This window comes from Leptodactylus fuscus, chromosome 6, assembly GCF_031893055.1.
Source record: "Leptodactylus fuscus isolate aLepFus1 chromosome 6, aLepFus1.hap2, whole genome shotgun sequence".
NCBI lineage: Eukaryota > Metazoa > Chordata > Amphibia > Anura > Leptodactylidae > Leptodactylus > Leptodactylus fuscus.
In genome coordinates this window covers 34,910,236-34,936,939 of record NC_134270.1, presented here as the reverse complement: position 1 = coordinate 34,936,939, position 26,704 = coordinate 34,910,236, and the positions used below count along the sequence as shown (strand labels likewise).

General features: G+C 41.8%; 1 protein-coding gene across 1 annotated transcript; it reads right to left on the bottom strand.

Moving 5' to 3' along the window:
- Nucleotides 1-1,001: 1,001 nt before the first annotated feature.
- On the bottom strand, nucleotides 1,002-26,120 carry LOC142209093 (5-hydroxytryptamine receptor 3A-like). The gene is made up of 9 exons (XM_075278032.1): nucleotides 26,060-26,120; nucleotides 19,595-19,764; nucleotides 17,116-17,160; nucleotides 15,710-15,819; nucleotides 13,557-13,726; nucleotides 7,170-7,327; nucleotides 5,174-5,384; nucleotides 1,922-2,152; nucleotides 1,002-1,273 (listed from the first exon to the last, which is right to left on the bottom strand). Exons 1-9 carry the CDS (start codon nucleotides 26,118-26,120, stop codon nucleotides 1,002-1,004), a joined length of 1,428 nt encoding a protein of 475 aa, XP_075134133.1.
- Nucleotides 26,121-26,704: the final 584 nt, after the last annotated feature.

Sequence of the window (26,704 nt, the reverse complement as noted above, 5' to 3'; positions counted from 1 at the left end):
AGACACCCATTTAATGGCACATTGCTCCTCCTTTGGCTTTCAGAACCGCAGTCATTTGCAGTCATAGTTGGAGCATAAGCTGAAAATTGCTTTATAGCACATGTTCATCAGAATAATTCTTGATATCTTGGTCTGACTGACCCTTTTTGTTGGTGTTTTTTTTTTCACAGGATCCTCTTTTGCTAGATGTTTTTCATAAGTTACTCAATTCTTGGTATAGTCTCAGCACCATTGCATTGAAAAACCAACAATGTTGGCAGTTTTTGAATTACCAGAATGTTATATACAGTCCATGGTCATGTGATATACAGTCCATGGACATGTGATATACAGTCCATGGTCCTGTAATATACAGTCCATGGTCCTGTAATATACAGTCCATGGTCATGTGATATACAGTTGTGAAGAAAATAGCGAACAGTCTTACTCACCATCTCTCATCTCTTCAGGGCTCTCTCATGGCATCCAGAGCTCCCTTGGTAAAGTCTTTGGTTCTCTTTGGGGTTCCTGGAGGACTACTGAAGTCCAATCACATGGGGTGCTCCAAAGTCATGACTCTTGCACCCACATGTCCATTGAGGCCCAATCCCATGCCTCAATGGTCCCCAAGGGCCATTGATATCATCGATGAGGCTGGGAGAGGTCAGAAGAGAACTGGAAAGCCAGTGAACAAACACCAGAAGCCATAAGGGAGCCCAGGAGAGGTGAAGGAACAGGAATATGACTATTGTTCTTCTGCATCTACTCTAGACCTCTGCTTATTATACTGTGGAGTCTGAAGAGACCCCATGGTAAGATAATAGCACTTTCAGTTTAGATTGAAAAAGTTTGGTCTGAAGCAAACCTGGTGGGCAAAACTTAGACAAATATTCATTAAATGAATCTCACAAACTCTGGTAGAGATATGATGTATCTAAAAGGGTTGTATGAGATGAAAAAGGCATGGCTGCTTTATAGAAGAAACAGCACCACTCCTGTCTATGGGCTGTTTCTTCCAAAAACTATATATAGTAATAAGACCAAGAAATTGCCAAAGTAGCTACATAAGCCAAAACTGTTACTACATACACCCAGAAAAGAAATTTATCAAGGACATATCCAACAAGGAGCCATTCTTTAGAGGTCTCCAGATCATCTTCCTTCTCCAGATGTTGCTGAAGAGCCAATATCTCATTGAAGATACTTTGCAGGATCTCAGCATGCTCTTTCATTGACACAGTTGTAGGAGATATTTTGATGCTTCCTCCATTTTCAGAATATCTGGAATACTCATCTACAAATAAAAGTTTGTTAAGTTGTCATAGAAAGAAACACTAGGACCATTTTCACATTTATGGTGTAGTAAGGCTTTTTTTAAAAGAATGAAAAATATAGTTAGTGTCAAAGTGGTAAAAGTTTGTGAAAAATACAGTGGTTTGATGCTATCTGAGTCCCCACTGATCCCTACTTCCTGGTATGATGGGTGGGGGAGCTGTGTTAGTAAGGGCTAGTATTGGGCAGGCTAGCTAGGGAAACAGGGGGAGGGTGTGAGGGATTGAGAGAGGGAGGAGGAGGGAGTGAGAAAAGGAGGTGGAGGGAGTGAGAGGGAGGTATTGTGAGTTAGTGAAGATCAATGAATCATGGTAGTTACAGGATAAGAGAACAGGAAGCTGCAACAAGTAAACAAATGCAGAGGATGCCAGGACCTCAGAGAAACCTGTAAATCACTCAATACACTGCTAAAGGTATATGGGTGCACTAATTAATCCATTAATAGATCTAACAAAATTTTTATAAAAAAAAATTTCGCTTAGAAAACTCCTTTAATTTCTTTGGATCATCTACTATGACTACATCATCGAGTAGAACCCCTGACATTTCATATGAATATGGACTTAATCCATTGCCATACATTTTGTATTGATATGAGTATGTAACTAACCAGTATTTTGGGTTTCCATCTCTTGTGATGTATCAGAAGATTCGACATTGGGATGAAAATAACGTCTCTTGTCTTTCATGCAAAGCAAGACGGACATGTATTTCAGAATCAGTTTCTTCATCCATTTGGGAACCTTCGACTGGATATTTTTCCTACTGACTATACGAACTATGAAAATACTTTCTGTCAAACTGATGACGAGTAGAGCCATGCAGACCAGGAAATACACCTCTAAAAACAAAAATATATGCAAAAGGAAGTCAATGACAGTTTTGGTATCATGTAGTACAAGGCATTATATAAAGAAGCCTCATACAAATATCTTGTACAAAGATAATCTGATAGATGTATGTGGGTCAGAAATGCCACTATGTTTCCGGGGATTTTCCCAAGGATATAACAATATTTAATCCTTTCCCGTTGCAGGTTGTTTTTCATTTTTGCAGGATAAACTGTACTTTGTAATGATACCATTTAATATTTTGTATGATGTATTGGGAAGCTGGCAAAAAAGAACAAAACAAAATGGGGCAGAATTGTAGAACAACTGTGCTGACGCGTCCTTCTTATGGGCTTTGTCTTATGGCATTTACTGTGCAGTCACAAAGTCCAGGGGGTCTGATCACTAATACAATGTATTGCAATGCTAATGCATTGCAATGCATTACAAATTGACAACACTTCATCTACTGCATAGAGCAGCCTCTAATACAAGATATGTCAGTCAAGCCTAAGAACCTTCAATAGCCTACTGGTTGTCATAGCCACAGATCACTGCCCTGGATTTTGTTCCAAGGGCCTATAATCCCCAAAATGTTGGCTTCCATGTGCCATTGGGAAAATGGTGCCTTAGTCAGCATTAACCGATATGCTGGGGCATTAATGCCCATGATCAGTGCAAGCTGAGTGTCCAACATATTTAAGTGCCTGAAATACTATTATAGCAGATGTTGGGAAGGGGTTAAATATGTAGAAAATTAAAAGTTAAACATTTTTGCAAAAATAAGTAATTTAAGATTTGGCAGAGTTTTAACCCCTTTCTACTCCCTACCTTCTAAAAGCCATAACTTTTTTTTATATGTTAGATTTGTTTCCATAAAAACAACATTCATAAATTAAGAAAAAGGTGCAATAAACCAAAATAATTCTAATATTAATAATATTAATACAACTTATCCAGTTGAAAACAAATTCTAATATGCTAATATGTGTATGTAAATGGAAAAAAATTATGGCTGTTGGAACACAACGAGGCAAAACAAAAAGGAAGATTACCTGGGGTATGCAGTTAAGGACACTGATCCCCTATCCACAGGTCAGGGGACAAGTATCTGATCACTGGGGACTAGAGTTGAGCAATCAGGATTGGAAAAGGTCTGATCCCGATCGGCGATCAAGTAAATTTCACGATCGCGATATAAAAAAGATCGGGAATGAAATTCCGTTCCCGATTGCTCAACTTACCTGCACAGAAGCGTTGCCACTGCCTCTCCCCATTCTTATCGGTCCTCTTCTCTCTAATTCACATGCCTACATAGTGCTGTGTGCGTCCCCGCCTCCCAGGCTAGTGTTACAGATACTGCGAGAAGGCGGGGCTTGTGGCTTAGGAGAGTGTGGGCGGGTACTGGGAGGGGAGAGTGATGCACTCACGTGTTCCTGCCCTGTACCCGTCCACACTCTCCTAAGCCACAACAAGCCCCACCTTCTTCCATCATCAGTATCACTAGCCTGGGAGGCAGGGGCACGCACAGCTCTCTGTAGGTATGTGAATTAGAAGAATTAGAAGAGGACCGAGAAGAACGGAGAATGGCAGTGGCAGCGGCAGGGGATCTGTGCAGGTAGGTGGGAGGGACTAAAACACTAAAACACATTTTTTTCTAGTTAACACGTCGGAATAGCCTTTAAAAAGGCTATTCGTCTCCTACCTTTGGAAGTGCTCTCCGCCGCACCATTCATTCAAAATACCGGTTTGTACCGGTATGCTAACTAGATCTCTCGCAGCGATGGGGGCGTCCCCATCGCAGGAGCAGCGATGGGGGCGTCCCCATTGCAGCTCAAAAACCGACCGCAGCGCCGCCTCTATGGTCTTTGGTATCCTCCCCTTCCTTCTTCAGCGTCCTGTCGGACGCCTGCGCAGTACGCTCTGTTCGGCGAAGATTGCTGAACGTACTGCGCATGCGCAAAATTGCGGTGCCCGCACTATGGCTGGGACCGCAATTTCGCGCATGCGCAGTACATTCGGCAATCTTCGCCGAACAGAGCGTACTGCGCAGGCTTCTGACAGGACGCTGAAGAAGCAAGGGGAGGATACCAAAGACCATAGATGCGGCGCTGCGGTCGGTTTTCGAGCTGCAATGGGGATGCCCCCATCGCTGCGAGAGATCTAATTAGCATACCGGTACAAACCGGTATTTTGAACGAACGGCGCGGCGGAGAGCACTTCCAAAGGTAGGAGATGAATAGCCTTTTTAAAGGCTATTCCGACGTGTTAACTAGAAAAAAATGTGTTTTAGTGGTAGAATCCCTTTAATCACTGCACAGTGTGGAGTCCAAAAATTGAAGCCTTCAATTTTTGGACTCCATGCTGTGTAGTGAACAGGATCATTTTTGATCATTAACAAATCCCATTGACTTGCATTAGGATCAGAATTGGGATCGGGATTGGGCTCGGATGGAAAATTATTGGAAATTGGATTTTAAAAACGATCCTGACGTCTCAAGATCGGCTCAACCATACTGGGGACTCAACCATTGGGTCCCTCAACAATCATAAAAATGGGGGACTGAACATCTCCCTAAAGCTTCCTCGTGAATGATGTGCCAGTGTACTTGAATAACAAGTGTTCCATTCACTTCTATTTATGGGGGCAACCACATATTACACTCACGGCAACCCCATAGACGTGAATGAAACAAGCACATATAAGTACACTGGCGCTACATTCAAAAATAGACTTTAAGGGAACTTTAGGTCCACTGTTCTCCTCACTGCTAATGTTCCCGGCATTTGAAACTCAGAAGTCGGACACTTATTCCCTATCATGTGGATAGGGGATGAGTGTTCTTAACAGCACAACCCCTTTAAACAAAGTAATATAATCTGCTCTCCTCATTCTTATTGATTTTTTCTGTCTTCAGAATTTATAGTCAAAAACATTTGATATTTCTCTTTCATACTTTGTATGTTTTTGAGTTGGAGATTTGTACAGGGGATTAGGGGAGACATGCTTAAAATTGGTAAATTATTAATACCTATTATTGGAGTTCCTTGGGCCGAGGCAGGTAATGTGTCTGAAACTATGATGAGAAAGACTGAGTAACCCAGAAGGAGGGTAATCTTGAATGAAACTCTTTCTCCACTTTCTGGAGGGAGGTAGAAGCCAATAATATCTATTATTATGAGAAATGCGCTGGGGATAATTAGATTCACCACATAGTACATTGGATGTCTTCTGAAGACGATCTACATGAAAACAAATCAGTTGTCTAATTAGGAAATGAAACAAACACGTGTCCTTCCTTACCTTTCCTCTTAGCTGACTGTATCCAAATATGTGTGACATGAGATGATTACCTTTTCACAACAACATGATTGTGCAGTATTCTGTCACTAAGTCATACAACATGTGGCTATCCAGTGGGTGTATTGAGAATTACAGCCTATCATATCAAGATATTGTAGTAAATTAATGTCTTTAGAAACTGGTATCCTTAGCCAAATTCACATGAACAGTCATGTATTATCTGTGAAAGCTTCATGGCATAACATGGGACATATTTTATAAAAAAAATGTAGTAAAACTCAGGCCCCTGTGCTGCCCTCCGCTCTTGCGCTGCGGCACAGGAGGCGGGTTCAGTTATTATTCCTTGCTTTAGTTTCTTCTTATATTGTCTGAACACTCTCCTATTCTTTCACCGCTGTAATTGATTTTCCACCACGTCCATCTTCTTCACCTTGGTTTCCCTTTGCTCCTCTACTAGTTAATCTTAGCCTTCCCTGGGTGTTTAACAGCCTATCCAGCAATCAAGCCTGGGGCGGGTTCTGGACTTCTTATAAACAAGTCATCAGCTCACATATATTTGCTGGCTGTTGTGACTCTGTCCTTGCTAAGTGTTTCTCCTGCTATTGTATTGTATTACTGACCTCTGACCTTTGGCTTCCCTTGTTACTACTCTTTTGGATTTCGATTTGGTACTGTTTGTCTCTCTGGTTTGACCTCAGCTTGCTCTACTCTGTTTCTGTGTTGTTTTGTCTTGTCCTATTCTGTGTAACACTTATTCAAAGAAGGGACTGTCACTCAGTTGTCCTCTACCACCTAGGGTAGCTGAGGCAAGTAGGCAGGGACAGGGGCTGGGTCAAGTTTAGAACTCACTGTCTGTTATTCTCTTACTTACTGATTTCAGCAGCAGTGACTGGAGAATTGCTCAAATTGCAATTCCCTTACAATACCTTTATGTAAATATAATGTGCAATACTCAATGTTTTTCAAAGTAGTAAAAAAAACTAAAATGCAGACCTTGACTGATCTCCAGTTATATCTGCCTAAGTTTAGAGATGAGCAAATCTCCAAAATTTGTTTTGCCAAAATTTGCTAGAATTGGGAAGGGCCCCAATTGCTTTGAAAAGCAATGAATAAACTTCCTTGAAAGCAGTAGCTGTCCGGTCCATAAAATTCAATAGCGGACAATTCAGTAGGAACTACCTCTGTTATTATTTTCAATGGCCACTTTGACTTTGGCAATGATTGGCTCATTGAAATTCAGTAATAAGTGTCAAAACACTGTGGCCAATCTGATAAATTGATTTCAATTGTTCCAGGGTGACACCATCAATTTTCATGCGAAGGAATACCAAAATACCATATAACTCTGGTTTTTCATTTTTTGATTTCAGAGGAATTTGCATATGGTCGACTATAATGGACATATTTTTTGGAAAATGAATGCATAACGATGTACAAAAATAGTCACAAAATGAATCAATAGATCTACGGTGACTGAAGGTAGCTGGCCAAAGCCTTCAATATTTGTCAACCAAGACCCACTCTTTGACTTCCCAATGAACATGGCAGCATAACTTAACATGAGATCTAAACATGAGTAAACGGGGGCCAGACACCACTTGTGACTGCTTTTCTCTCCCGTAAGAACATGGAGTCAGGCATGTTGAAATTCAATATGTCTGATACTTCTCTACCTAATCTGGTCATACTGTAGACAACATAAGAAGCCATTAGAGTCAACTCACATATAATTCTACCGCACTAAATATGTCCCCCAGGTCATCCACTTCTTTATAGCTGTAGGAGATATTGAGAAGTTCCCATTCTCCTTTCTTGTAAAACTTCATCAGATCCTTCTCCATATCCTCTGGTTTTCTCCACATGGACAACTTAATATGCTCCACTGGAAAACCAGAAGAAAATGTGTAAGTCAGATTGAATTGTCATAGCTAATATTATAGTTGTAGAATAAGATACAAGGTCTAGTGTAACATAATAAAGAACTTTGATACTGTGAAGCCTCCTGAGATGACCAGTGTTCATCTTTCGGAGATCTTTGAAGTAACAAAGCAAAATTGTTCGACAAAATCAGACTAGAAAAGATAATTTTTTTAAAAAAAATTTAGCCTACACTCAGAAGATCTAAGCCTAGTTCTCCAAGATGTTTGGAACAACCTCCCTGCCGAGTTCCTTCAAAACTGTTTGCAAGTTCCTAGAAGAACTGATGCTGTTTTGAGTGGTCAAGACAAAAATAAACTATTAATACTAGAGCTGAGCTAGTAGTGAAATATTTGAGATTCAATATTCGTTTCGAGTAGAGCCTCAACATTCGACTACTCAATCGAATATCGAATGCCATTATAGTCTATGGGAAAAAATGCTCGTTTCAGGGGAAACCACAACTCGACTAAAGGAGAGTCACCAAGTCCACGAGTGGCAGGAGGATCGCTGTGCATTTGAGGAGTGTTGATGAGGAGCACTGTGCAGTTAAAGCGCACGGACCCCATAGACTATAACGGGTCCGTGCACTTTAACTGCACAGCGCTTGCAGTTGCGCTGATATTCCTTTCGGGGGGTCCTCCTGCAAACTCCTTCCGGACGGGAGGCAAGCGCTACTGTGAACTTACTCGTGCTGCAGAACCAGCATTGATTGGCCAAATACTATACACTGTATAGCATTCGGCCAATCAATGCTGGTTCTGAATCGAATCTTTACTGCGAACAGCTAGTAGTATTCGAACGAGTACAAGTATTTTGAATACCGTAGTATTCTATCGAATACCTAATCGATCGAATACTAGAGATGAGCGAACAGTGTTCTATCGAACACATGTTCGATCGGATATCAGGGTGTTCGCCATGTTCGAATCGAATCGAACACCACGTGGTAAAGTGCGCCAAAATTCGATTCCCCTCCCACCTTCCCTGGCGCCTTTTTTGCACCAATAACAGCGCAGGGGAGGTGGGACAGGAACTACGACACTGGGGGCATTGAAAAAAATTGGAAAAAGTCATTGGCTGCCGAAATCAGGTGACCTCCATTTTAGACGAATAGTGGATTTCAAATCCGGGTCATATGAGAATGTGAACTTTGTGACTATGAGACAGGGATAGCTGTACAGGCAGGGATAGCTAGGGATAACCTTTATTTAGGGGGGAATGTTATTAAAAATAACTTTTTGGGGCTCTATCGGGTGTGTAATTGGGATTTTTGTGAGATAAACTTTTTCCCATAGGGATGCATTGGCCAGCGCTGATTGGCCGAATTCCGTACTCTGGCCAATCAGTGCTGGCCAATGCATTCTATTAGCTTGATGAAGCAGAGTGTGCACAAGGGTTCAAGCGCACCCTCGGCTCTGATGTAGCAGAGCCGAGGCTGCACAAGGGTTCAAGCGCACCCTCGGCTCTGATGTAGGAGAGCCGAGGGTGCACTTGAACCCTTGTGCACCCTCAGCTCTGCTACATCAGAGCCGAGGGTGCGCTTGAACCCTTGTGCACACTCTGCTTCATCAAGCTAATAGAATGCATTGGCCAGCGCTGATTGGCCAATGTATTCTATTAGCCTGATGAAGTAGAGCTGAATGTGTGTGCTAAGCACACACATTCAGCTCTACTTCATCGGGCTAATAGAATGCATTGGCCAGCGCTGATTGGCCAGAGTACGGAACTCGACCAATCAGCGCTGGCTCTGCTGGAGGAGGCGGAGTCTAAGATCGCTCCACACCAGTCTCCATTCAGGTCCGACCTTAGACTCCGCCTCCTCCGGCAGAGCCAGCGCTGATTGGCCGAATTCCGTACTCTGGCCAATCAGCACTGGCTAATGCATTGTATTGGCTTGATGAAGCAGTGCTGAATGTGTGTGCTTAGCACACACATTCAGCTCTACTTCATCGGGCTAATAGAATGCATTGGCCAGCGCTGATTGGCCGAATTCCGTACTCTGGCCAATCAGCACTGGCTAATGCATTGTATTGGCTTGATGAAGCAGTGCTGAATGTGTGTGCTTAGCACACACATTCAGCTCTACTTCATCGGGCTAATAGAATGCATTGGCCAATCAGCGCTGGCCAATGCATTCTATTAGCGTGAACTGAGTTTGCACAGGGGTTCTAGTGCACCCTCGGCTCTGCTACATCAGATTGCTACATCTGATGTAGCAGTGCCGAGTGTGCATCAGATGTGTAGTTGAGCAAAACTGACTCAGCACTGTTAAGTCTGCATTCGCATAGGAATGCATTGGCCAGCCTTCGGCCAATCAGCGCTGGCTCTGCCGGAGGAGGCGGAGTCTAAGGTCGGACCTGAATGGAGACTGGTGTGGAGCGATCTTAGACTCCGCCTCCTCCAGCAGAGCCAGCGCTGATTGGCCGAATTCCGTACTCTGGCCAATCAGCACTGGCTAATGCATTGTATTGGCTTGATGAAGCAGTGCTGAATGTGTGTGCTTAGCACACACATTCAGCTCTACTTCATCGGGCTAATAGAATGCATTGGCCAATCAGCGCTGGCCAATGCATTCTATTAGCGTGAACTGAGTTTGCACAGGGGTTCTAGTGCACCCTCGGCTCTGCTACATCAGATTGCTACATCTGATGTAGCAGTGCCGAGTGTGCATCAGATGTGTAGTTGAGCAAAACTGACTCAGCACTGCTAAGTCTGCATTCGCATAGGAATGCATTGGCCAGCCTTCGGCCAATCAGCGCTGGCTCTGCCGGAGGAGGCGGAGTCTAAGGTCGGACCTGAATGGAGACTGGTGTGGAGCTATCTTAGACTCCGCCTCCTCCAGCAGAGCCAGCGCTGATTGGTCGAGTTCCGTACTCTGGCCAATCAGCACTGGCCAATGCATTTCTATGGGGAAAAGTTAGCTTGCGAAAATCGCAAACTGACAGGGATTTCCATGAAATAAAGTGACTTTTATGCCCCCAGACATGCTTCCGCTGCTGTCCCAGTGTCATTCCAGGGTGTTGGTATCATTTCCTGGGGTGTCATAGTGGACTTGGTGACCCTCCAGACACGAATTTGGGTTTCCCCCTTAACGAGTTTATGTTCCCCATAGACTATAATGGGGTTCGAAACCCATTCGAACACTCGAACAGTGAGCGGCTGTTCGAATCGAATTTCGAACCTCGAACATTTTAGTGTTCGCTCATCTCTATCGAATACTACTCGCTCATCTCTAATTAACACTTCTATTTTTGAAAGTATTCATACTTTGCAGCATTGCTTATAACTTTTGCATAATAAAATATATGCAGTCCTTCCTCTGGATCATAGCATCAAATGGCTGGATCTCTGGCTACGTGTCAGTCTCATTTTACTTTTCAGGATACGCTGCTATGTGTGTGTACATGAGGAGTAACACTATTTATGGTCATTGTATGACTTATATTCTGCAGTTCTTAGCAGTTTTCCTCTCCGCATGCTAGATCTGGAATTTGTGGATCTTTCTAAGCTGGTGAGTGGAGACTAGATGTTACACACTGCTCAAAGTGATTAGAGGAGGAATCTGCTCCATAGTTATCTGTCCCTAACTCACAGACCATACAGGACATATATAGAGAAGGACTGACATTTACTTATGTAAGTGAAATGTTTCAGTTGTGATTGAAAGCTCCTACATAGCTCCAGCATCAGACGAAGCCTGTTTGTTCTCTTATCTCCTACACTTCTTGGCCGTTTTTTAATAATTTTTTCCACGATTTATTTATGCAGAGTTTGTTGAAACAGCAGTGCCTATTCAAAGTTATGTAACAAGGTATAGATCACAGACAGCATGGAGGAGGACAGGGGGTGCCAGCAGGGGAATGCTTACAGGCTGTAGGGCGAGGAGGAGAGAGGTATAGACCTTCCCCTCCCTATATAACTGAACATGTCACCAGGGAGAAGGGTAATAAAAACGTCTCTTCATGTCACTCCCTAGTATTTTGTACTTGCTCTCTTGTTGTCTTACTTTTTTGGGAAAACAAGTAAGAACATGAGCATTCACCCATGTAATAACTCCTCCATGCCCATTTATTGATAGTTTAACCCAGATAATTACCAGTATCTGGAACGCAGTATCAAAAAATGTCACACCGAACGCTCACACTACACAGATACAAACATTAGTTAATATGATATTCCGTCCCTATTAAGACTGTACTTGCTCTTTTATGTAAATTGTGCAAATCTCCTCCCTGGCGATATTCATTACATAGCACCAAAAATAGCGATAATTATTATCATTACAGAGAAATGTCTAATACAGCTCTGACAGATGGAAGAGATTTCTGCCAGTCAGAAAACACACATTTGCCCACAGACGGTTGCCATTAATGATTGTTTTAAAGAAAAATTACTTTCAGATAATATATATTATATAATGGGTTTTTGGGGTTTTTTTTTGGCACCAATAGACGCAGCTCCTACACCAGGGTTATGTGCTCTAACTGCAGATCAGGAGCAATAAAGCACCACATTACACCCATCTGAAAGTGCTCTTAGTTATCACATAAGTAATATATAGAGATGTACTGTTATTGGTAAGGGTTAAAGTTTGTATAGGGGAATGGGAAATCAAATACCTATACCAATATAGTTCCCTACATAATTGGTGTGCAAATATTTTTGGTGCAATCCAAGTCTAGTGCAATCCAGGTGTGCATCTGTTTGACATGCAAACAAACCTCTGAATGTAGACATGTGTTTCAATGCATCTTCACAATTTATTATTATTATTATTATTATTATTATTATTATTATTATCATCATCATCATCATTATTATTTAAATAGCACCATTAATTCAATGGTGCTGTACATTATTATATTAATTCCATGGTGCTGTACATTAATATATTAATTACATGGTGCTGTACATTAATATATTAATTACATTGTGCTGTACATTAATATATTAATTCCATGGTGCTGTACATTAATATATTAATTACATGGTGCTGTACATTAATATATTAATTACATGGTGCTGTACATTAATATATTAATTACATGGTGCTGTACATTAATATATTAATTACATGGTGCTATACATTATTATATTAATTCCATGGTTCTGTACATTACTATATTATTTCCATGGTGCTGTACATTAATATATTAATTCCATGGCGCTGCACATTATTACATTAATTCCATAGTGCTGTACGTTATTATATTAATTCCATGGTGCTGTACATTATTATATTAATTCCAAGGTGCTGTACATTAATATATTAATTACATGGTGCTGTACATTAATATATTAATTCCATGGTGCTGTACATTAATATATTAATTCCATGGTGCTGTACATTAATATATTAATTACATGGTGCTGTACATTTGAGTGTTTACATATAATAAACAAAATATACAAAACAAATATAATAGTGTGGATGAGCTGTGCTAGAAGCTATGTTTTCTTTTTTACACATTTTTGCTTGCAATTCTGTAAAAATAAAAAAAGCTCCACAAAATGGGGCCTTAGGCTAAAATCAAATTTTCAGTCTTTGTAGTTCTGCTAATTTCAGAAGCCATATCTTATATATATATATATATATATATATATATATATATATATATATATATATATATTTTCCACTTTGACACAAAACTGCATAAAGGTGCTTGTTTATGTAAAGACTTCAGTATCAGTTTGACAATGTATCAGGTGTCTGCTTTCAGAAAACATACAGATATGGGGGAACCATTAAAGGGATCCTATCACTCAATCACATTTTTTTCTCATTAACACGTCGGAATAGCCTTAAGAAAGGTTATTCTTCTCCTGCCTTTCATTGTCTTCTCCACGCCGCTGTTCGCCTGATATTCGGTTTTTTGTTGGTATGTAAATGAGTTCTCTCGCAGCACTGGGGGTGGGGGTGGGGTGTGCCTCAGCACTGAAACAGCACTGGAGACATCCCCAATGCTGCCAGAGAACTCTCCAGCGCCACCTCCATCTTCTTCTGGAACGAGGTCTTCACCATGTCTTCTTCCGGCGGTGTCTTCTAACTTCTAGGCCTCGAGCCTAGGGCTGCTTGCAATACTGTAATTTCAGCCCAAATCTTTCACCAAGAAGTACAGGTTGTGGATACCTGCTCATAATATATTGTAATAAGTGTCAGGATTGCCTGCTAGGTATGTAATATAACTTACCTGTGTGAAGCTGACTTTGAAAGGTCAAAGTGCAATTGTGCTGATCAAAAGGGAAGAAGTAGATGTAGAACGTGCACATACATGTCATTCGGAATGGTTTTTGGTAGTTGACTAGTCCCTTGTGGTTAATGTAGATGAAATCATTTTCTGAGGGTGTTTCTGACTCCACACTTTGGGAAGACATGAATTCTTATTACAATGAATGACAATGGAAAATCACAAAGAAAATCGTCCTGAACTGATGGCTATTCTGGGGTGCAGATCAACATTTTTTTCATGGATAGGACAAGTATTTTTACCATTTGTTGCATAACTTGATCTATATAGCCTGGAAGGTTGTTAGGAAGTTTAGACTTGGTAAAACCTTGTTCTTGATCAGGCTTTTAGATAGTATGTGTTTTTATCATTTTTGGAATAAAAATGGATTTGAAGAAGTTTTTTGAATATTATTCAATTTTTCCTTTAACTTCAAGTACCTAGTGCCATATTGGTGTTTGGTCCCCCATATAGACTGACCATTAGGCATACAACAACTTTGATCATGATCTGGGTGAGCTGATACTTGACTTGTTTCTCCTGTAACCCCTTGTAACCACTTACATGCCATGATTACTATTGACCACTGGGTTATTAGGACCTTTCACATCCTCAAAGATATTTTGTTATATACTACTAGAAAGCCAACAGTGCGCTGAATTTGATGCCTTTACCGATATGAGCCCTGGTGCTGAAGATATAGGTGGTGTTAATTTCAGCACCAATATACCCCTATTGTCAGAAGGGCTGTAAGGTCTGTCCTGCTGACAGTGGGGAGATATCAGCGCCAATCTTAATGCCACCGATTTCTTCAGCACAGGGCTCATACTGGGAAAGCCGTCAAATTCAGTGCACTGTTACCTTTCTAACGGTATATAATATCACACATCTATAACAACTAGAGATGAGCGAACAGTAAAATGTTCGAGGTTCGATATTCGTTTTGAGTAACCCCTCAATATTCGACTACTCGAATCGAATATCGAACCCTATTATAGTCTATGGGGGGAAAATGCTCGTTTCAGGGGTAGGTAACGTTCGATCAAATTATACTTACCAAGTCCACGAGTGAGGGTCGGGCTGGATCCTCCGTGCAGTCTTCTCCGTGCAGCGTCCCCGCGGCATCTTCCGACTCTTCATTCACTCTGCCAGGCATCGGGCCTGGGCAGAGCCGACTGCGCATGCCCGCACTACAAGCGAACATGCGCAGTCGGCTCTGGCCAGGCCCGATGCCTGGCAGAGTGAATTCAGAGCCGGAAGACGCAGTGGGGAAGCTGCACAGAGAAGACTTCTAAAGGTAGGAGAAGAAACAGCATTGATTGGCTGACTGTATAGCATTTGGCCAATCAATGCTGGTTCTGCATCAAACTTTTACATTCGAACAGCGAGTGGTACTCGATCGAGTACGAATATTTCGAATACCGTAGTATTCAATCAAATACCTACTCGATCGAGTACTACTCGCTCATCTCTAATAACAACATGAAAGGTCCTCTTTAATTTTTTGGAATCAAAGACATTATAGAGAAGTGTTGACTTGTATTCATGTGAATTAAGCAGTTGGAGTGAGATAGAAACTTCCTGTTTAGCTCCAGCAGTTCTGTCTCTCCTCCAGAACTCTTCCAGCCGTGTCTCTCCATATATTGTTATTTGATACACCTATAAGCTACAGTCCATCTGGCTTGCAAGATGGTTTCAGCAGAGATTTTAGAGTTAATTTCAGTTTAAGAAGAAGGTGGGAGTAGGAAAAGAGCCAGAAAACAGGAGAAAGAGTCATTTTTCTCTGGAAAAAAATATTGCAGAGTTTCTTATATTTGTACTATTGATTTATGCAAAGTCTATTGAAAAATTAGTTGCCATTAAGGATGCAGAAAAAGCTTCTTTAATGGGATAAAAAGAAAACAAAAAAAATTGTCAAAATAAATTACTAAATGTATTTAAATTAATGAGTATTAAGAATTTCCCGTGAAGGCAATAGGAATAGTTAAATGGGTAAAAGTTTAGTAATAAAGCCATATTTTCTCTTACACTTCACTTACAGATATAGAATTTTCTATCATTTGGATTTTTTAAAAATTTAATAACCAAATATTTTCATAATTAAAACTTCTACTCACAATTCATGGATGTGTACATCTGGCAGCCATACGTTCTCCGTAGGGAATGAAATTAAAGTGATATTGTCATGCTCCATTGGATCCCATTGCAGAAATTCATCAGTCCAGTACTAAAAAGAAAACTCCATTAAGGGATAAATCCATAAAGGGGTTGGCAATTTATTCTCAAAATCACATTTATCCCCAGCATAATGTTACCTAAATCAGACTAGAAAAGGAAGCGGTGACTAAATATAAACCAATCTCCCTTCTAAACAGTGACAATGGATGGAGTTGGTGATTCCAAAATTCAGTCAAACCAAGTAATGATATACAAGGTAGGTAAGCCAAAGATGCCACATGCCTCCTCTTCCATCCAGAGTGGTTAGTGGAGATCAAGCAGATCCCAAGGGTGTTCTTGATTCTAGATGTGGAAAAAGTTTTTTCAACAGAACACGCTGGAGATTTTTGATATACATGGACTGGACTCACTTTGATTTCTCTGCTCCTTTCTTGGGACTTGTTCTCTACACGTTTTTCAACAATTATTCATATTCACAAGTGTAATTCTTTTGGTACTACCAATGGAACAAGACTAGGATGTCCCATTTGCCCAGATATTTTTTAATCTAGTAATGGAAGTCCTGCTAAAGCACATAAGGTTCAATTCACATGTATGTGACATTAAATGTCCTCTGATATTAGTGGCGTTATATAATGCTTTGCCAGTATGTGCATCATTTGCAGAGATAATGGTGCCATTAATTTTGGCACCAATATCCCTGCACTATCAAGGGAATTCAGTATCATCATTGGGCTGTGAGCAGTGCCGTAACTAAAGTCTTGTGGGCCCCAGTTCAATCTTTTGTCCGAGAACCCTACCTCTCCCTATAGTGAATTCTTGATAGTGATGGTTATGGGTGCTAATGAGTTTAATCCACCTTATTGTGGTTAGGGTAATCTGTGGGTCTCCTTGGTTTATGGGCCAGATGGAAGCTGCAATCTCAATACTGATGCCAGTGCTTATGGGCCACCTACGTTGTACGCCCCTGGCTGTGAGGAACACTTCGTTCTGACAATACAAAGTTATGGAAGACTACAGTTAGGGGGTATTCCTCACAGCCAAGTGATGACTCCGATGCAGATGTGAACGTCGTCTTACTAGATATCACTTGGGGCTAAAAACATATGAATGAAAATTCTAAAACAGCCCAGGTCAGAGGACTTTGCTACTTCTAGAGGTTGACGGAGATAATATTTTGCCACTGCTTCATATTACCCAATATAATCATGGAGCCACAACAAATTGTCAATTTTGAGTTCCAGTGGATGTATGATAATTGAGAGATCCTAGAATATCCCCAAACATGTATTTAACATGAAGTCAGTTTTAACTATTAATTTTGATGACGTCTTGGTTCTCTTACCCGATTGTACAAGCAGTAGATGGACATCAGCTGATCTTTCTCCTCCTGCAAAAGGAACAAAAGAACACGGCACCCAAGTATAGTACCAAAATTCTGCTTACATTTGTGTCGAGACCTCCGCAAATGTAATCTATGAATCTAAGATGAATACTGTATGATAGTTCTGTCCTTAAAAGTAATGACTCCTCTAGATCCTGTGCCTTTGTCCAAAACTCTAGTCTCCTGACCACATTCTAGCCAAGGGAGGGGCAGGGGCACCATCTACCACCCCACATTCAGGCAGATTATGGATGGAGAATTGACTACCCCTCTCTTCATTCACTTCTATGGCAGTTGTGGAACCAGCTACTCAATCATGCTAAGCTGTTTCTGGGACTCCCAAAGAAGTGGACAAGTGCTACAGCCTCTACTTTCTATGTAATATCTGCCTGGATATGGTGGGAGACCAGGGTTCCAGAGATAGGTACAGGTCAAATACATGGGACAATAAAAGAATTAAGACGATTCTGGCCCATCCTGTATATACACTGGATACCCCATTTATGCGTCAGATAAGAACCTGGGAACTGTGAATTGTTTACATGTGTATACTAATAAGCCTCTTCTCCTCATCCCCCTCCCTCCTGAAATCCTATCCCTATGTGTCCTGTTGTACATAAATATGCAGCCTTCAGAAATTGTTCTTAGTTATATCTGAAGAAGAAGCCAAAGAGCTTCGAAACGTTATATTCTGTCATCATTATGAGTTAGCCATTAAAATAGGTATCATCTACTGAAGACTGTCAAGTTTTTTGTTTTTTATATTTTATACTTTCATTATGATGTTTATAGGTAGAGATGAGCGAACACTAAAATGTTCGAGGTTCGAAATTCGATTCGAACAGCCGCTCACTGTTCGAGTGTTCGAATGGGTTTCAAACCCCATTATAGTCTATGGGGAACATAAACTCGTTAAGGGGGAAACCCAAATTCGTGTCTGGAGGGTCACCAAGTCCACTATGACACCCCAGGAAATGATACCAACACCCTGGAATGACACTGGGACAGCAGGGGAAGCATGTCTGGGGGCATAAAAGTCACTTTATTTCATGGAAATCCCTGTCAGTTTGCGATTTTCGCAAGCTAACTTTTCCCCATAGAAATGCATTGGCCAGTGCTGATTGGCCAGAGTACGGAACTCGACCAATCAGCGCTGGCTCTGCTGGAGGAGGCGGAGTCTAAGATCGCTCCACACCAGTCTCCATTCAGGTCCGACCTTAGACTCCGCCTCCTCCGGCAGAGCCAGCGCTGATTGGCCGAAGGCTGGCCAATGCATTCCTATGCGAATGCAGAGACTTAGCAGTGCTGAGCCAGTTCTGCTCAACTACACATCTGATGCACACTCGGCACTGCTACATCAGATGTAGCAATCTGATGTAGCAGAGCCGAGGGTGCACTAGAACCCCTGTGCAAACTCAGTTCACGCTAATAGAATGCATTGGTCAGCGCTGATTGGACAGAGTACGGAACTCGACCAATCAGCGCTGGCTCTGCTGGAGGAGGCGGAGTCTGATCGCTCCACACCAGTCTCCATTCAGGTCCGACCTTAGACTCCGCCTCCTCCAGCAGAGCCAGCGCTGATTGGCCGAATTCCGTACTCTGGCCAATCAGCACTGGCTAATGCATTGTATTGGCGTGATGAAGCAGTGCTGAATGTGTGTGCTTAGCACACACATTCAGCTCTACTTCATCGGGCTAATAGAATGCATTGGCCAATCAGCGCTGGCCAATGTATTCTATTAGCTTGATGAAGCAGAGTGTGCACAAGGGTTCAAGCGCACCCTCGGCTCTGATGTAGCAGAGCCGAGGGTGCACAAGGTGTAGTTGAGCTAAACACACACATTCAGCACTGCTTCATCACGCCAACAGAATGCATTGGCCAGCACTGATTGGCCAGAGTACGGAATTCGGCTAATCAGCGCTGGCCAATGCATCCCTATGGGAAAAAGTTTATCTCACAAAAATCACAATTACACACCCGATAGAGCCCCAAAAAGTTATTTTTAATAACATTCCCCCCCTAAATAAAGGTTATCCCTAGCTATCCCTGCCTGTACAGCTATCCCTGTCTCATAGTCACAAAGTTCACATTCTCATATGACCCGGATTTGAAATCCACTATTCGTCTAAAATGGAGGTCACCTGATTTCGGCAGCCAATGACTTTTTCCAATTTTTTTCAATGCCCCCGGTGTCGTAGTTCCTGTCCCACCTCCCCTGCGCTGTTATTGGTGCAAAAAAGGCGCCAGGGAAGGTGGGAGGGGAATCGAATTTTGGCGCACTTTACCACGCGGTGTTCGATTCGATTCGAACATGGCGAACACCCTGATATCCGATCGAACATGTGTTCGATAGAACACTGTTCGCTCATCTCTATTTATAGGACTAAATGAAGAGATTGGTACAGTACAATTTACACTTAGCCAACTATCTGTACTTACCACTGATAGAATAGCATATAGCGATATATCTAAATACACTGTGGTCCCATTTTTCCAGTTCTTTACAGGTCTTAGGTCTTTTTCATATCCATCCAACAGAGAGTGTAATAGACGCACTTGGGTCAAATTGGAGTATTTGAGACTTTTCATTTTAATCTTTCCCTTTCCTCCTGTCAAACACACAAAACTATTTAATTCAACCTGAACTGCCATTATAATGAGGAAATATTGAAGCAGGAGCCTCCAAAGCCCACAATATGGACACTTAAAATAAAAAATAAAGTAAAAAAAAAATCTAAGGAGCTAACGTAAATGTCTGAAAAAGCAGCTGAAATCTAGAGAATTACTAAGTTAAGGGCAGAAGCATATCAATGGGCTCGCACAGAACAAATAGAATAATGTCATATATGCAGCTACACACAATTCCCAAAGTAGCAGCTAATTCTATAACTGAGAGAGAGGAAGGACAGTCCATGTACTAGTAGCATCGGTAGAGGACAGCACAACATACTGTATGTAAAACAGTATAAAGCATTATAGTCAAGTACATGTAGCACTATATAGGTAGACAGCAGTATAATAAACACATTAAAAGATTAGAGCTATAGAGTATATTTAGTACAGGTAGAGAGCAGTACAGTACATGTAGTACAGGTAGAGAGCAGTACAATACATGTAGTACAGGTAGAGAGCAGTACAATACATGTAGTACAGGTAGAGAGCAGTACAGTACATGCAGTACAGGTAGAGAGCAGTACAATACATGTAGTACAGGTAGAGAGCAGTACAGTACATGTAGTACAGGTAGAGAGCAGTACAGGACATGTAGTACAGGTAGAGAGCAGTACAGTACACGTAGTACAGGTAGAGAGCAGTACAGTACATGTAGTACAGGTAGAGAGCAGTACAGTACATGTAGTACAGGTAGAGAGCAGTACAGATCATGTAGTACAGGTAGAGAGCAGTACAGTACATGTAGTACAGGTAGAGAGCAGTACAGTACATGTAGTACAGGTAGAGAGCAGAACAATACATGTAGTACAGGCAGAGAGCAGTACAGTACATGTAGTACAGGTAGAGAGCAGTACAATACATGTAGTACAGGTAGAGAGCAGTACAATACATGTAGTACAGGTAGAGAGAATTACAGTACATGTAGTACAGGTAGAGAGCAGTACAATACATGTAGTACAGGTAGAGATCAGTACAGTACATGTAGTACAGGTAGAGGGCAGTACAATACATGTAGTACAGGTAGAGGGCAGTACAATACATGTAGTACAGGTAGAGAGCAGTACAGTACATGTAGTACAGGTAGAGAGCAGTACAATACATGTAGTACAGGTAGAGAGCAGTACAGTACATGTAGTACAGGTAGAGAGCAGTACAGGACATGTAGTACAGGTAGAGAGCAGTACAGTACATGCAGTACAGGTAGAGAGCAGTACAGTACATGTAGTACCGGTAGAGAGCAGTACAGTACATGTAGTACAGGTAGAGAGCAGAACAATACATGTAGTACAGGCAGAGAGCAGTACAGTACATGTAGTACAGGTAGAGAGCAGTACAGTACATGTAGTACAGGTAGAGATCAGTACAATACATGTAGTACAGGTAGAGGGCAATACAGTACATGTAGTACAGGTAGAGGGCAGTACAGTACATGTAGTACAGGTAGAGGGCAGTACGGTACATGTAGCACAGGTAGAGAGCAGTACAGTACATGTAGTACAGGTAGAGAGCAGTACAGTACATGTACTACAGGTAGAGGGCAGTAAAGTACATGTAGTACAGGTAGAGAGCAGTACAGTACATGCAGTACAGGTAGAGAGCAGTACAGTACATGTAGTACCGGTAGAGAGCAGTACAGTACATGTAGTACAGGTAGAGAGCAGAACAATACATGTAGTACAGGCAGAGAGCAGTACAGTACATGTAGTACAGGTAGAGAGCAGTACAGTACATGTAGTACAGGTAGAGATCAGTACAATACATGTAGTACAGGTAGAGGGCAATACAGTACATGTAGTACAGGTAGAGGGCAGTACAGTACATGTAGTACAGGTAGAGGGCAGTACGGTACATGTAGCACAGGTAGAGAGCAGTACAGTACATGTAGTACAGGTAGAGAGCAGTACAGTACATGTACTACAGGTAGAGGGCAGTAAAGTACATGTAGTACAGGTAGAGGGCAGTACAGTACATGTAGTACAGGCAGAGAGCAGTACAGTACATGTAGTACAGGTAGAGGGCAGTACAGTACATGTAGTACAGGTAGAGGGCAATACAGTACATGTAGTACAGGTAGAGAGCAGTACAGTACATGTAGTACGGGTAGAGAGCAGTACAGTACATATAGTACAGGTAGAGAGCAGTACAGTACATGTAGTACAGGTAGAGAGCAGTACAGTACATGTAGTACAGGTAGAGAGCAGTACAATATATCTAGTACAGGTAGAGAGCAGTACAGTACATGTAGTACGGGTAGAGAGCAGTACAGTACATGTAGTACAGGTAGAGAGCAGTACAATACATGTAGTACAGATAGAGAGCAGTACAGTACATGTAGTACAGGTAGAGAGCAGTACAGTACATGTAGTACAGGTAGAGAGCAGTACAGTACATGTAGTACAGGTAGAGAGCAGTACAGTACATATAGTACAGGTAGAGAGCAGTACAGTACATGTAGTACAGGTAGAGAGCAGTACAGTACATGTAGTACAGGTAGAGAGCAGTACAATATATGTAGTACAGGTAGAGAGCAGTACAGTACATGTAGTACAGATGGAGGACAGTACAGTACATGTAGTACAGGTAGAGGGCAGTACAGGACATGTAGTACAGGTAGAGGGCAGTACAGGACATGTAGTACAGGTAGAGAGCAGTGCAGTACATGTAGTACAGGTAGAGAGCAGTACAGTACATGTAGTACAGGTAGAGGGCAGTACAGTACATGTAGTACAGATGGAGGACAGTACAGTACATGTGGTACAGGTAGAGGGCAGTACAGGACATGTAGTACAGGTAGAGGACAGTACAGTACATGTAGTACAGGTAGAGGGCAGTACAGTACATGTAGTACAGGTAGAGGGCAGTACAGTACATGTAGTACAGGTAGAGGACAGTACAGTACATGTAGTACAGGTAGAGAGCAGTACAGTACATGTAGTACAGGTAGAGGGCAGTACAGTACATGTAGTACAGATGGAGGACAGTACAGTACATGTAGTACAGGTAGAGGGCAGTACAGTACATGTAGTACAGGTAGAGGGCAGTACAGTACATGTAGTACAGGTAGAGAGCAGTACAGTACATGTAGTATAGGTAGAGGGCAGTACAGTACATGTAGTACAGGTAGAGAGCAGTACAGGACATGTAGTACAGGTAGAGAGCAGTACAGTACATGTAGTATAGGTAGAGGGCAGTACAGTACATGTAGTAAAGTAGAGGGCAGTACAGGACATGTAGTACAGGTAGAGGGCAGTACAGGACGTGTAGTACAGGTAGAGAGCAGTACAGTACATGCAGTACAGGTAGAGGGCAGTACAGTACATGTAGTATAGGTAGAGGGCAGTACAGCACATGTAGTACAGGTAGAGGGCAGTACAGTACATGTAGTACAGGTAGAGGGCAGTACAGTACATGTAGTACAGGTAGAGGGCAGTACAGTACATGTAGTACAGGTAGAGAGCAGTACAGTACATGCAGTACAGGTAGAGGGCAGTACAATACATGTAGTACAGGTAGAGAGCAGTACAGTACATGTAGTACAGGTAGAGGGCAGTACAGTACATGTAGTACAGGTAGAGGGCAGTACAGTACATGTAGTACAGGTAGAGGGCAGTACAGTATATGTAGTACAGGTAGAGGGCAGTACAGTACATGTAGTACAGGTAGAGGGCAGTACAATACATGTAGTACAGGTAGAGAGCAGTACAGTACATGTAGTACAGGTAGAGTGCAGTACCGTACATGTAGAACAGGTAGAGGGCAGTACAATACATGTAGTACAGGTAGAGAGCAGTACAGATCATGTAGTACAGGTAGAGAGCAGTACAGTACATGTAGTACAGGCAGAGAGCAGTACAGTACATATAGTACAGGTAGAGAGCAGTACAGTACATGTAGTACAGGTAGAGAGCAGTACAGTACATGTAGTACAGGTAGAGGGCAGTACAGTATATGTAGTACAGGTAGAGGGCAGTACAGTACATGTAGTACAGGTAGAGGGCAGTACAGTACATGTAGTACAGGTAGAGGGCAGTACAGTACATGTAGTACAGGTAGAAGGCAGTACAGGACATGTACAGTGTTGGTGATCAAATTATTGATCAGTGATCAAATCATTGATCATTTTACACAAAACTCCAAAAATGGGCCAGACAAAAGTATTGGCACCCTCAGCCTAATACTTGGTAGACACAATAACTGCGCACAACCGCTTCCGGTAACCATCAACGAGCTTCTTACAATGCTCTGCTGGAATTTTAGACCATTCTTCTTTGGCAAACTGCTCCAGGTCCCTGAGATGTGAAGGGGGCCTTCTCCAAACTGCCATCAGGAGATCTCTCCCCCACAGGTGTTCTATGGGATTCAGGTCTGGACTCATTGCTGACACCTTACAAGTCTCCAGGGCTTTTTCTCACCACCATTTTCTAGTGCTGACCTGAAGTTTGTTTTGGGTCATTGTCCTGCTGGAAGACCCATGACCTCTGAGGGAGACCCAGCTTTCTCACACTGGGCCCTACATTATGCTGCACAATGTGTTGGTAGTCTTCAGACTTCATAATGCCATGCACACGGTCAAGCAGTCCAGTGCCAGAGGCAGCAAAGCAACCCCAAAACATCAGGGAACCTCCGCCGTGTTTGACTGTAGGGACCGTGTTATTTTCTTTGAAGGTCTCTTTTTTTTCCCTGTAAACTCTATGTTGATGCCTTTTCCCTACTTTTGTCTCATCTGACCAGAGAACATTCTTCCAAAATGTTTCTGGCTTTCTCAGGTAAGTTTTGGCAAACTCCAGCCTGACTTTTTTATGTCTCTGGGTAAGAAGTGGGGTCTTCCTAGGTATCCTACCATACAGTCCCTCTTCATTCAGACGCTGACGGATAGTCCGGGGTGACACTGTTGTATCCTCGGACTGCAGGGCAGCTTGAACTTGTTTGGATGTTAGTCGAGGTTCTTTATCCACCATCTGCACAATCTTGCGTTGAAATCTCTCGTCAATTTTTCTTTTCCGTCCACATCTAGGTTGGTTAGCCACAGTGCCATGGGCTTTAAACTTCTTGATGACACTGCGCACGGTAGACACAGGAACATTCAGGTCTTTGGAGATGGACTTGTAGCCTTGAGATTGCTCATGCTTCCTCACAATTTTGCTTCTCAAGTCCTCAGACAGTTCTTTGGTCTTCTTTCTTTTCTCCATGCTCAATGTGGTACACACAAGGACACAGGACAGAGGTTGCGTCAACTTTAATCCATTTCAACTGGCTGCAAGTGTGATTTAGTTATTGCCACCACCTGTTAGGTGCCTCAGGTAAGTAGCAGGTGCAAATTAGAGAAGCATCACATTATTTTTCAAACGGTGCCAATACTTTTGTCCACCCCTTTTATTATGTTTGGTGTGGAATTATATCCAATTTGGCTTTTTGACAATTCTTTTTGTGGTTTTCCATTGAATACAAATTAAATGAAGATAATAATACCAAAGAATTTGTGATTGCAATCATTTTCTGGAAGAATATGAGTATTATCTGACAGAATTGCAGGGGTGCCAATACTTTTGGCCAACACTGTAGTACAGGTAGAGAGCAGAACAGTACAATAAGCACTAAAGTACATGTTGCACAAAAAGAGTATGTATGGTTTATCCAAGTTAGACATTCATATAAATTGTCATTATTATACCTTCATTCATTGCATGAGGTTCCAGAAAATGACAGCAGAGGCTTATTAATAAGTGATAGAATTCTTCAAGCAACTGCTAAATCTTCATAGTAAAGTATTCTCTGTTTTGCCCCGGTGTTGGTTATTACAATCTAGACACAACTCCAAAGGCTTTCGCTGTTATATGACGTTCTGAAGTCCCAATGCTACTATTATTGGTAACTTATCCTTAAGACAAGTCATCAATATCTTATCCAGGGATCTGACACCCACAACTTAAATGAGAGAAAGTTGTAGAGAAAGCCTTGACCCCTTTAAACCTGAGTGGGGGGGTTTCCAGGAGTTGAACTACAGGTCTGAGGATAGACCATCCGTGTTAAAGTCTTAGAAAGTCTCTTGAATTTAAGCTCATTGACCACTAGTGGATCTATAACTATAGGACTAATATACATTCACTTATAACCTATGGAAATTAGTGTTAAAATTTTCAAAAAAATTTTTTTTGGTTAACATAATGTAATGCAGGGTCATAAAAGTAATTCTCAAGCTCTTGTGGTCAGTATGATCTCCGGTGAACTCACCTGAAGAAGTTATCAGAAGAAGTAGGCAGAAGACGATATTCTGTATCCAGCCTTGCACCATGTCGGCATTGGTTGAAGAGAAGTGTCTGTAAATCCAGGTTGATAAGGGATATTTGTTATATCTTAATATATCTTAGATTAGTAGCTCTATACTGTCTCACTCGCATCTTTACGATCTCTGATTATTAGTAAAAACTTACCGGTATCTTAGTTTGTTGCTCTTTTGCGTGCCAGTTGATTTGAGATGTTAGCTTCTTATTAAAGCATCTTAAGCATCCATTATCATTTGTCTCTCTGTGGTTGATTTCCTGTTGTTTTGAGTAATATCCGCACCCTCAGGGGAGTTGGAGCTTCCTAATAGAGATAATTACTTGCAATAGCTCGTGAAGCTCACCAATCTCTACACATAACATGTCTAGAACACATAGACCTAAGACTGGGTTCACATCTGGGCTGGAGTCTGCGTTGGAGGCAGAAATTGCCGAAAATTGGTAGAAAGAAAAGTTTTATACAGAGGAGTTTTTGGATACTTTGAGGGAACAAAGAGTTGTAAGGTGGACCCAAACATTTTACAGAAGAGTGTAAGGGTAGCTGTCCATGCTCTCAAGCTGAAGAAGTGTTACATAGTTACATAGTAGATGAGGT